This window comes from Maniola hyperantus, chromosome 1 (assembly GCF_902806685.2).
Source record: "Maniola hyperantus chromosome 1, iAphHyp1.2, whole genome shotgun sequence".
Lineage (NCBI taxonomy): Eukaryota > Metazoa > Arthropoda > Insecta > Lepidoptera > Nymphalidae > Maniola > Maniola hyperantus.
In genome coordinates, this window is record NC_048536.1 from 7,670,868 (window position 1) to 7,684,145 (window position 13,278).

At 35.8% G+C, this 13,278-nt stretch overlaps 1 protein-coding gene across 1 annotated transcript; it reads right to left on the reverse strand.

Moving 5' to 3' along the window:
* Positions 1-102: 102 nt before the first annotated feature.
* PNUTS (Phosphatase 1 nuclear targeting subunit) lies at positions 103-12,767 on the reverse strand. Its single transcript, XM_034984703.2, has 5 exons — positions 12,309-12,767; positions 11,077-11,174; positions 10,418-10,692; positions 8,474-9,634; positions 103-1,829 (listed from the first exon to the last, which is right to left on the reverse strand). Exons 1-5 carry the CDS (start codon positions 12,309-12,311, stop codon positions 319-321), a joined length of 3,048 nt encoding a protein of 1,015 aa, XP_034840594.1. The 5' UTR covers positions 12,312-12,767; the 3' UTR covers positions 103-318.
* Between the last annotated feature and the right edge of the window lie 511 nt (positions 12,768-13,278).

Below are 13,278 nucleotides of genomic sequence, written 5' to 3' on the forward strand. Positions count from 1 at the left end.
TAGTTCACAGATTTTGCGGGGAAAAACGTACGAAAATTGACCGTGGTGCGCTAGCTCTAAAGTATATAGCTCTCAATATTCACCCATTAAAAAAGAAACAAGTAATAAAAAACTTTTTTATTTTAGTTGAACTACTTTTAAAGTCTTATCAATCTTTACAGTATATACAAAAAATAACTATTTACATTAAGCAGTCTTTTGGAACCAGGTATATTATATTACAATATTCATATGACACCCAGTTATTATAATAGTCTCTTTGTATTTACATTTAGGTATACTATAGAAGCTATATAAATATTAATAACATCTTAAACTTTAATATGGACAGTTGATACCAGGATGTAAAAAAGTACAATTGTCACCTTGTCGACATGAGCCCTTCCTTTGAAAGTATATACAAACGGTTTTACGACCGCCTCCACCGCGCCCTCCCCGGCCTCTCGGCGGTCCCTCCCAACTGCCAGATTGCTTGCCTCTCCAACTGCCAGCGCCACGTCCCCGCATAGCACCTCTGAAGTTTCCAGGACCGGCGAAACCGTCTGGACCGGGAGGCCCGACCATATTAAAGTCGACGGGAGGAAACATGTTTTGTGGCATGTTAAACCCATCTGGTGGAACAGGGAACATATTGGGTCCCACAAACATTTCCGGACCCATCATCATATTTTCAGGTGGGACCATCATTCCTGGGGGCATATTTCCTGGAGGTATTGGGCCCGGCAACATTTGACCTGGCACCATGGGGCTAGGACCCATAGAGCCTGGAGCCATACCTGGTGCCGGCATAGGACCTGGCATACCATTAGGCATCATAGTAGGAACTCCATTCGGCCAATCTCCAGGCATCATCGGTTGCCCTGGTGGAAAACCTGGCACACCAGGAAATTGTGCAGGAGGGAAGTTATTTGGGAATTGCGACATGCCTGCGGGGAACATCGTCGGGACGTTCATACTGCTGCTGTTTGCGGGAGGTGCATTACCTTTTGGTTCTGGCCATGGCATATTTCTAAAATCACTGATATTGTCTTGATTTCCAGTGGCATCCTCTAAGGGTATAACTATGGGTTCGGAGTATGTATGAGTCTCAGGATCTGGTTCATGGGGCGAGTCTGGTATCATTGCTTTATGGAAGTAAAGAGGCTGCAGTGTGCCCTTTTGTCGAATGGCTTGTATATCTTTTTCTTTGCTGTTTTTACCATATTCTATGTGAACTTGGCCTTCAGCATCGACTGGTATTAACGGCTTCCAGTTAGTCCGTTCTTCCATTACGTCATCATTAATGAGATTCCTAGCTTTTTCGAAAGCTTCCCTTTCGTGAATTCGTTCTAGATGCTTCATGTCAGTAAACGTCTTTGTTACGTTAACCCTTTCAGTTTCATCAAGTTCAAAGTATTGAATTTCTTCCAGTTCTGTATCTGGCTTCCATTTAATGCTTTTCTTGGGACCTTTCCGTTTGTGATAACAAAGCACTCCCTTAAGGCCGTTAACCGTTAACGTATGCGGCTCCGAGGTGTCCATATTTTCTTCGACCTTCTTTTCCTCAGAAACATCTGTGTCCGCATTTTCTTTAGTGTCTGTAGATTTCTTATCGTTATTATCAGGACTCTTGTCTTTATTATCTTCTTCGTCAAGTGTGTCTTGATAAAATCTTGGAGGTACTGATTTACTTTCACTGTTTGGACTTGTTGGGGTGTGTGGTGGAGAACCTTCGTTCGGCGTATCTTTGGATCCACTTATCCGTCGTTTTCTTTTCTTGGGTTCTTTTTTATTTGTGGCCGATTTATTTAATGCATCCATGAACATATCACTCTCTTGCAGAACCATAGCTGTAACAAAGAAAAACACCAGTCAGATCAAGTCATACACTCACGATTTGTACAAAAAATAATTTACATATTATAAGATGGTCTAAAATGCATTTATGACGGGTTTATTTTGTATAGATCATATTGTAAGGATGATTAAAAATAAAGTTTTTCGACGAATCAGACGTTGCTAAAAAAGGATTTTGATGGTAGACAAAATGAATATGATGTGCCATGTGCAAATTGGCGGAAATCAATGTCTTGACTACGCAAACTCTTCATTTGTGACCATTAACTACTTCTTCGTATTAAAGTATGTAGGTTGGCTATTGTAAAGTAACAGTTGAAAGGCAGAAAAGATCTAGACTTTCATCAGGACTTCTATAGAGGCAAGTGATTTATAAATGTGTTACCTGATTTAAGTTAAGTTAAAAATTATAAAAACTTAAGTACTATAGAAACCTATTTGTAAATTTTAAGTCAAATAAGTACCTTTTTTTTTTCAGACCTATCTAAGTATATGGAACCCAACTATTTTTAAGTTATTCTTTGTCGTTGTCCTGAACTAAACCAATTTTGATGAAACTATGATCCGCATAGTCGTGGTTTACGTCGAATAAACTTAGATGAGTGATGTGTCATGTGACAAGTTATTACTCCACTTTTATCATTTACAAGTTGTAGATAGTCAAATGTACTCAAGTATGTATTTCATAAACTTTGTGAACAAAGTAAATCTGATAATGTAGGTCCGTAGATATCCTAGCCTAGGCATTTAAAAAATCTATGTAAATAAAAAACCAATATAAAAATATTACTGTAGGTTCGTGAACATAATTGAACGAAATTCACTAATTAGGTACCTAGGTATATAATTGAACTTCACATCGGACGCAGTGCGATCAGTTTGATAAGGTAGGTATCTAATTTTGACTAGCAAAAACAAATTAAAATACTAATTGGAAACGTAAAACATTATCTGTTTGACTTCCCCGATTTCGAGATAGGTACCTATTCCATTCAATTCTAAAATTCCATCACCAAAACTTCCATTCACAAGTTTAGTCAAAGTTTTATTAAAATCGGTTCAGTTAAAATGATAAAACTGTGGGAAGTTTGGTGGATCCACACAGAAATTAGAAATCCTAACGTGTCTGTATCCACCCTTGTAGGTACTCGATCGCCGCTGAACCGATCTTGAAGATAAATTACATCCCCGGAACGGACATAAGCTGCACTATATACCGGAAAAAGTATCATAGTTCATGGACTACCTACTCGCTAAACGCAGATGTAATCGCGGGCACCAACTCATAATATAATAATAATATAGACAAAATCATTTTTTTCAATTATTTCATACTCAAGCGTTGCGTTTTTATCGCTATAGTATTAATAAATAGCGTAATATTTTATTAACGATAAATCATAGATTTTAAATACACCTAGGTAACAAAATAGTTTTTCTTCAACGGAATAACGGAACTTGTAAGTATCTACATTAAAACTATTCCGCTAGGGGCGCTACACTGTTCTGTTGTTTCGATTACACAAAAACCACCCATTGTTAGGGACCTCTTTTTAGGGTTCTGTAGTAAAAACAAGGAAGCCTTTAGTTGTACCCAGTCCATCTGTCCGTTCGTATGTCAATGTCATTTTATTCAGAAACTAATAGATAGAGCTATAAAGTCGAAATTTGCTTAGAAACAGTACTTTCACTACTAGCTCTAATGATCGACGCAGTGTTCAATAAAACAATTGCACAAAAATAGGTGTATTTTATTTTAGTATTTTGGTTTTACAATAAGATGGTTTTATAAGCGTGACTACGGAACCCTACCGTATTCTGACACGCACTTTACCAGTTATTATCTAGAATGGCAGGTACTCGCATGAGCGTCGCGGCGGTAAAGGGTCCGAAGTCACAATCGTGAAATTTTTAAAGTGTGACCCCGGACATTAGGTTGTTTTTATACAAGAGTCCGCGGGAAATCCTTGAGAAAGCGCTTGATAAAACCCTACACTATCCTGTTTCTTCTGCCTATGTATGGAAAACTTGCCAGCCTGGGCCATGGTACGTTACGTTAGTCGAGATTCAGTTTTTTAAATAAATAGCTATGTGGCAGTTAATTTAAATTTAAACTTTAATGGAATCGCCGGAAGTTTCAGTTTGTCACCTAACAACTTTCAGCTTTTATCAAGCACCTTCCCAAAATGTTCCGTGGGATCTCGGGTTACAAGATATATATTTTCTATAATAGATAGATAAGAATAAAACTTGATGAAATGGACTACTTTAACAATTGCGGAAAACTAATCGGATTAAATATAAATATTGATTGAATTGACTATAGAGACCTACATGTACCTACTACCTATCTATTATTTATTTACCATTATTATAAACTAGATGATGCCCACGACGATTTAAGTTTTTAAGAATCCCATGGGAACTTTTTGATTTTCCGGGATAAAAAGTCTATGTCCTTCCCCGAGATGTAAGCTAACTCTGTACCAAATTCCATCCAAATCGGTCAAACCGTTGGGCCCTGAAAAGCTAGCAAACAGACAGACACACTTTCGCATTTATAAAATTAGTATGGATGCGAAAGTGTGCACGCAACGCCGCTACGGAGAGACGTAATTTTAACAGACTTAAAAAAAAGGAGGAGGTTCTCAATTAGACTGTATGTTTTTTTTTTACATGGATAGTAAGTATTCATAATACCTGAAGATAGACATAGGCTACTTTTCATCCCGGAAAATCAAAGGTTCCCACGAGCTTTTTAAAACCTAAGTTCACGCGAACGAAATCGCGATCAGGTAGGTAAGTAGGTATATTTGGAAAAAATTAGTAATTCCATTCGAAGTTAATTAAGTATGGCACTGTTTTCTGTTGTCCATTGAAGAGCTCCGTCATTCAGGCATCTTCAAATATGCATATCAGATTTTCAACACCACTTGTGGCCAACACAACTACTCGTACATAGGAGAAATGATCGATTCCGAATTGACGCAATTACAGAGTAGATATAGTAGGTGCGGGTGTGCCTCTTAGGTGAGCGTGGAATTGAGATCCTTTTTTGAAGTGCTTAGTGAAAAAAGCTTTACAGCTGAAAATATGCCTACTTGGGTATTGATAGTGCTTCTAATCTAAAATAGAATACGGACTGTATGAAAGCAATTTTAGATGCATAGTCTCTTATATTTAGTTATTATTATTTGACTCTGTGAAAAATCTAAGTTACGGTAGAAATTGTAGGTAAGTTAGGTACCTACATAAAAACTGGAATCAAGGATCTCCCTGTTAAATATTATATAAGTACACCTACAAAAGAATTATCAAAATTGGTTTAGTAATCTTGAAATTGTGTACTTAATGCGTAGGTAGTAGGTACCTATCTACCGTGTCTAATCTCGTAACTTTCACACTGAATTGTTCAATTATGAAAAATGGGATAAATCAATTCCTGTTTAGTAATTTTGCACTGCTCAGTGCAAATTACACAATTTGCATAAGGACTAAAATATGTTAACATGGTTTGTATCTAAAACTTGTTGAATTTGAAGACTGCATTAGGGGCGGCAGGTGTTGCGGCTACAGAGCCTCACACATCTGCTGCCCGCAGAGTTCATGTACATATTTTACGAACCCAAAAAATATAATCGAGATAAATAAAAAAACTCCCGACTGCGGTTTGTATGCATCCTTATTCAACCCGCACAATAAAATCCCCATTTAATGTACCCCAATTGTCACTCGCGCCATCAAGACGAATCACTCAGTCAGCTGAGCCGTTGAGTAGTTAGGAGCGGACATACGTACACCAAACACACAACCCTCTTTTTGGGCTTCGCCGCAGTCGGGTAAAAAGACGGAGACTTCCATGGGTTCCTTTTTTTAGGGTTCCGTACCTCAAAAGGAAAAACGGAACCCTTATAGGATCTCTTTGTTGTCTGTCTGTCAAGAAACATACAGGGTAGGTACTTCCCGTTGACCTAGAATCATGAAACTTGGCAGGTAGGTAGGTTGGTCTTATAGCTGACTTTCGGGGAAAAATCTGAAAACCGTGAATTTGTGGTTACATCACACAAAAAATAAAATTGTGGTCATGATCTAATAATTAGGATTGTCAATTTTCGAAGATAACTAATCAAGTCGGGTATCATATGAAAGGTCTTTACCTGTACATTCTAAAACAGATTTTTTTTATATTTTTTCATCAGTTTTTGAATTATCGTATGCAAAATGTCTAAAAAATACGACTAATACGGAACCCTCGGTGCGCAAGTCTGACTCGCGCTTGGCCGCTTTTTATTAAACTTTTTGGTACGGAATCCTAATTTTAAAAAAAGACTAACTGATTACCATGACGGGCAGGTGGATACAAAAAAACTAAGTAGGTATTGCCAGCCAGTCATTTTTTAAAAATCTGTTTCAGGCTTTATGGACTAAGAGCCAGCGTGTACGTTATGTTATAAAAGTTGCTGTGCGTATTGTTCCTAACACAGGGAGGAACGTTTGTTTGGATCATGGTGCCTTTAAAACAGGAATGGGGCCGATTCTCTTGTACACAATCTCTAAACTAAACTAAATTAACAGGTCTAAATCTAGTGCCATCCTTTTCCGCAAGGAACATTATGAAAGGGATAGCAATAGATTTAGACGTGCCATTTTAGTTTAGTTTAGAGATTGAGTGCAAAGGAATTAGCCCCAATGAAGGTGTAAAAAAAAAATTACGTCAAAGTATGGTCTAATTTTTTTCTTTGGAAAAAAATATAAAAATTAGACTTTATACCTACTTTGACGTAAGATTTTTTACAACATTATTACCTGTTATTTCCCAAAGCCACCATGGTCCAAACAAATGTTCCTTACCAGTGTTGGGGATAATACGCAGAGAAACTTACAGCTTTTATAAAATACGAAGGCCTGACACGCGCTGGCTCTCTATTATTTCAGGTCTGTGCGCCTAGAAACTTTCTAGATTCCCGCCATAGCGTTAACTTGCCAGATTACGACGTGCTTCTCAGGTCGTTTTTTCTTCAGTAAATCTTGTAATAATAGGTTCTTTAGAATAAAGATTTCTTTTGATTTTCATCAATCTAGCTTAGGTACTTGCTCTCACGGCTTTTTAAAATTAACATACGTAACACCATTTCTAAAATACTGAGTTTTCTCGAAGCTGTCGTAGGAACAATAGCAATTCAATAAAATGGAATAGAAACATAATTAATTGACAACTGAACTTATCCTAATTTTTTGATTCCATGTTTTTTCTCAAGCAAGGAACCCACTTGTATTATTTACAAATAGGTTTGAATCTATAAGCCGGTAGGTAACTTCTGTATAGCGACTAATGTGTTTATTCATTATTGTCGAAGTTTATCGATGTTCTATTATAGGTATATAGTTTCTCAATATAAACAAACTTTCCATGCGACTTGACCTGCCCCTTCGATTGTCCAACATTCCTCCTTTCCCATAAATGAAATGCTTGAGCTAGTTACTCCACCTACCATAATATACATAGGTATAGAGTGGAATTTGAAGACTTGGATTTTGCTCTGCCTCAAACCACTTGCTATTGAGGATTATAGGCATGCATTTTTTATACTAGGTAGGTACTTATTTGAAAATGGGAATAGGGCCTACTTTTATTAAATTAGTTTATTTAACAATCGATAACAATCTCTCTTTATATTATTCCATTATTCGTTAATTTGACCAACAATATGTTGTAGTTTGCAGCAATTAATTTTAGCTACATTCACGTGCAAGGTAGTGGTGATCAGGCTATTATGATCAATGATCATCCATGCTTGCATTATATTACTATACTGTCTTCTATTTACAAAAGAAACCTTTATTGAACCTTTTTTTTCAAGTTTGTAGAGTGAATTATGTAATCTTTATAGAATCTTAAAACTTCCTTAAATATTCCTCTGGCGGCTGTTAAGATTCATTCATAAATACCTAATAAAGAAACGAGTTACTTAGATTTCCAGCCAATTGCATAAGTATAATAACCATGATAGGTACAATAGATTTAATTAGCTATTTCCACAATAGTGTACTTTGCAAAAAGACAGATCCTAAACTTTTTGTAATATTGTATCTTTCATAATATTATTCTAGTAGGAACGAATTTATTATTTGTAGAACCTATTTTGAAGGGCACATTAACATTCATTTAATTGTTACTGTATACACAGCAATTACTTTGCTAGTTATAGTCAACAAAGTTTCCTTTAAATTTGTCTAGTAAGATTACTTCGTTTCTCCATAGGCACTCTGCCGGGTGTGACAGATGCGGCGTCGTCCCCCAACGGTCTGCAATGGATCTTCGTGTGCTTTACTGAACTGCTGGCCCGGCCACCTCATTAAGATGTCTTTGAACAGATTCAGGTAAATTTTCAACGAAAGATTTTTATAAAATTTTTAACCTTTATTGGAAACAAATTCTTTACAGGTAACTTCAAAACAAGTATTATGAAACCCGTCAAGTTATGCATTTTAGACTTACCACACACGACAGTGCTAACTATAAATTTCACTACACTTTTAATAACTAGTAACCGGAATTTGTGGTCACCAAGGTTTCCTGAAAAAATAAGAAATATTAGTAAAATATTTGAAAACAGGTATTTAAAATGATACTTACGTTTAGGTTTAGGTGGAATTAATTTTATAGCCCCAGGTTTTTCAGTAATTTCTACTGTCTTGGGCTTTTTCTCTGGTGGCGGTTCATTGTGAACAGGGGATGGCCTCTTGGGAATTGAGACTGTCGGAGGCAATGCAGGAGGAGGAGGCTTCTTGTTTAACAATGCCGCCCTCGACGGTGGTGGTTTAATTTCTTCTGCCAGACCATGATTCCTAAATTTAGAATGAAATGTTTTGACAGTTTTAGGTTTTGGTTCATCAGGTTTCCGTACTTCAATAGATATTGAAGGTTTTTCTTTTTTGACATCACTCAATTTTGGTATTTTACCTAGTTTCTGTATTGAGGGACTAGAATTTTTTTCTTCCATTTTATCTACAGATAATTTCCTTTCTTTATCTGCATCTTTTTCTTTAACCTTATCTTTATCAGATACCACCTTTTCACTTTTTTCATCTTTAGACTTTTCATCTTTAGACTTACTACTACTACTATTACTAGAACTCTTTTTACTACTACTAGTGCTGCTGCTGCCGCTTTTGGATTTGGAACTATGAGATGAATGGCGGTCCTTGTCTCTTGATTTATCCTTACTACTACTATGTTTACTAGAGCTATCTTTACTGCTACTTTTGTGTTTATCACTTGATGATTTGCTAGAATGCTTGGAGGAACTGGATGATCTTGAAGAGCTACTGCTCCTGTTTTTGTCATGTGACCTATCTTTACTCTTACTCCTATGCTTTTCTTTGCTTTTATCTTTCTCAGGTGTATCCTCTAGCACCTTATTATCGTCTTCTTCAACTTGTGATACCACCTGTTTACCATTTTTCATAGAAATCTTCAATACAGGCACAATGTCAGGTTCAATTATGATTTCCTCCGTTTCCGCAGGTTCAGTACTAACTTCTCCTGAATTAATGGAGTCAATTTCAGATTTTTCTTCTTTGATACCATTTTCAACAATGACAGAGTTGTCTAAATCTACAGATTTCTTTTCCACCTCATTGTCTAAAGTATCTATACTGATAACCTCTGGTTTTAATTCCACTTGGGCCTCAGATATTATTTGTGGTATATCTGATATTTGTAGTGTCACTACTTGTTCTCCTTTGACTGTTTTAAGCCATTGTTCAACAAGTTTCGAAGCCAGGGCTCTGATTACTAAAATAGAAATATTAACATTATATTTCAGTTAGATAAATATCCCTGATATTTGATTGAATGCATTCTATCTTGTGGACTTATCTATGATTATAAAGAGGTAAAGTTTGTAGTTTGTTTTTCGGAAGTAATCACTGAAAGTACTGAACCGATTTTGAAAATTCTTTCACCAGTAGAAAGGCTACATTATTCCTAAGTGACATAGGCTATATTTTATTTTATAAAAAAACTATAAACCTTATGAAAATTGTAATAAGCTATCCGTGCGATGGCAGGGCGTGTCGCTAGTTTTGATATAAAAGACAGACTGAAGATATAAAAATTAAAAATGTTTAATTTATATCTTACTAGGTGATTGTGGTAACAGATTGATTTCCTGGGATAAAAAGTAGCCTATGATATTCAGGACATTAACTATATACGTGCAAAAAATAACCTCGTTCTTTTGCTCCATTGTGGCGTGATTCAAAGACAAACCAACATCCTTTAGCAATTATAATATTGGTAGACACATCCCTATTGATAGACACATTTAAAAATTCAACCATAGAATTCCTAGATCTAGAGATGCAATGATCAATCAGTACTAATATTATAAATGCAAAAGTGTGTCTATGTGTCTGTCTGTCTGCTAGGTTTTTACAGCTGTTCCCACAGGATTTTACTGGACAAAGTTGCAGGCATCATCTAGTATAATATAAAATAATTCAGTATTTTTAACTACATACATAAATTACTCTTTCTAGTAGAAATTTTGATCCATAAATACTAAGTACAACTTACCAAAATGATTTCCATCCTTAGACAGCTCCTTGACAAGTTTAGGACAGTTATTAGTTTTAAGTCGTTCAATATCAACAGGACATAATAGTAATAACTCTAATAGTTCTCGGACAAGTGGCCAGTTCTGAGCAACTATGCTCTCCGTTAGCCACATGTGTACTAATCTCCAGCCACCAGACCCCATGAATAATCCTAACAAATCAGTTTCTGTACACTTAAGTATTTGTATGTATATACACTTAGATACTAGCTTCTTGGAATACTTGGTCATTAAGCTGGAAACAAAAAGAAATGAATGTTAAACAACTAATCAGCAGTCCTTTTGCTAAAAAGCAGCCAACTAAAACATAATTTTTGAGTTATCCCCAAAAACAAGAATTTAGAATAACTGATGCTTCTGAAATGTATGCTTCATAGGGCCAAGGATTCATTTTAGTCTTACATAGCACAGCTTTTTTGAAACATCATGTTTTAAAAATCACATGTTTTCAATGATATTTAAAAATCAATTTTTTGAGGTTGGTCGCTTTTCAGCCAAAGGATAGCAGTAATGAGGCAGTTATGGAAACCAGGATATAATAATAAATAAACTAATCACAGGTACATAAAAATATACTAAATAGTTCCTATAAGTTAGTACAAATTATTTACTATCTTACCCAGCTAGTCTATGCACTTCGTCCCTGCTTTTGATGCCACCATTTGGCGACATAAGCACACTGAGGCAGTTCAACAACTGGATTGGATCAATGCGTGGCTGTAACAAAGAACAATTATATTGTAACACTTAAATGTCTAACACTGCCAATAATAAGCTATAATTTAGAGACAAATATCCTAATTTAATTTAACCAGGAATCGAACCTGGAAATTCTTACTTCTGAAACCAGTACTTAATTGCATCACTAAGTTTGAAAGGTCATTAAAAAATAACACTATACTGTTGTAACACTATGTCGATTGTCAAGGACAAACACTAGACTAGAATGGAAATACAATTATTTAGTAACTAATTTTACAGAATTTTTTATTGATTTTGCAAGACATTTAAGAAATAAAGGTATGCCTACTTATTGTTGAGAATCTATTGAGATTCAATCTTGGATAAATGCAAACACAAAAATACTGCAATCGCAAACGCTTGGTTATAATCAGCTCTAGGGATGGTCTGCAATACTACACAATATGAAACACAAAAGAGAAAGCCGGTTTTCACGATACGTCACGCCCCGCCGGCCCCACGGTTGCGCATCATGGAGTTCATGGACGCTCGACTTAATGAGTCCAAAGTCCACGCCAAAAAGTCACCTTGCATTCCTATTTAAAATCTACCGATGGTGAATGTGTTTCATAGTTCAGTTATTAACTAGATTCGAACATCAATATGGACTGGAAACAGTATGATAAAAGCATTGAACGGTGTTGATATACATTATAAATCTGCGCGATGACGCAATCCCATTGCGATAGCGACCTCGTTCCGCAAGATATAGCATGGAAGCTGCTTTCAATCTATTTTAGGCTATGACCTGTATCTAGTATGGAAATAATAAATACAGTAGGTATTTAAAAGCATTCATCTGCTAACATAAATGGCTAGAATGCATCATGTACCATTCCAGAATTTCCTAAATACCTAGTCTATTTGTCATGCAGATTAAGATCTTCGTAACATTTTCGAAGTGTGAACTTCAGCGTATGGTCTAGGAAACAATTATTTAAATATTTATCTTGTCGATATAAAGTTCGGATCCATGAGAGATATTTCTGGTCATTATTTGCTTTAGCAGAGGTTGCTATGAGAACCAGTGTCCGAATGAGACGTACCTAAGCTAAAACGAAGTTTTTTATATATTTATATTATAATATTAAAATGCTATGAAAAACTTACCATGCTTTAGATATTGCGTGTTAAATTTCAACAAAGGTGCGGATGACGTGTTGCACAATCATGTGCCACGCCTAGCTTGTAGCATTACAAAATGGCGGCTCATACTTCCAAGACAATAAATCGATATAAAATCAGTTCTTTTACACAAATCATACACGTATTATATTTCAAGTTCATTTTTGGCTATTATACACTATTTCCTCTAACGTGTCGTCGTCACTAACATGTTCAATGTTATTTTAATACTACGATAACCTTTCAATTAGACTAATTTATTTTCAATACCTATACACCCTATCCATAAGATTAAAATTAATTGTTTCTTCAAATAATGAAATATTTTTGTATAATAATAATGCACTACAAAGGATCGGATTAAGGTCAGAGGGAGACCTTTGTCCGCCGAGAGCAAGTTGCTGATCCAACGAGCACGATCACACGACAAGACGACGAGCGAGCGAGAAGGCTGAATGGAAAATAAAAAGACAGCAAAATGATATGGAATTCGATTGGAGGGGGAGGTGTTTCATGATCTGTATGTTGGTATTATTGAAAAAAATATTGCCAGTATACTTGGTTGAAATACATAGAAGACGCTTCAGTTTACATTTTCTAAACTAGGAGCACGCTTGATTATAATAGGTACTAGTGGATATCTGGCGTGTGCTAGTAACTACGCTAAAAAACTAATCTCTAAAACCATCTTCGCATTATTGCCTTTCTAGTGAAACCGGTTTGGGGTTGGCGGTTGGATGGTTTCAAATAGTCTAGTTAACTGCCATAAGGTAGAAACATTTTTAGTGATTTATAATTATATTTTAATGATTTACCTACTTACTAATTTGTCTTGGAGCTCTGAGATTGGATTAAGACATAGTCTCCGTTTTTAACTATACCCATGCAAAAATCACGTCATCCGTTGTTTTATTGCGACGTGATTGAAGGATAAACCAACAACCCAATAACATAC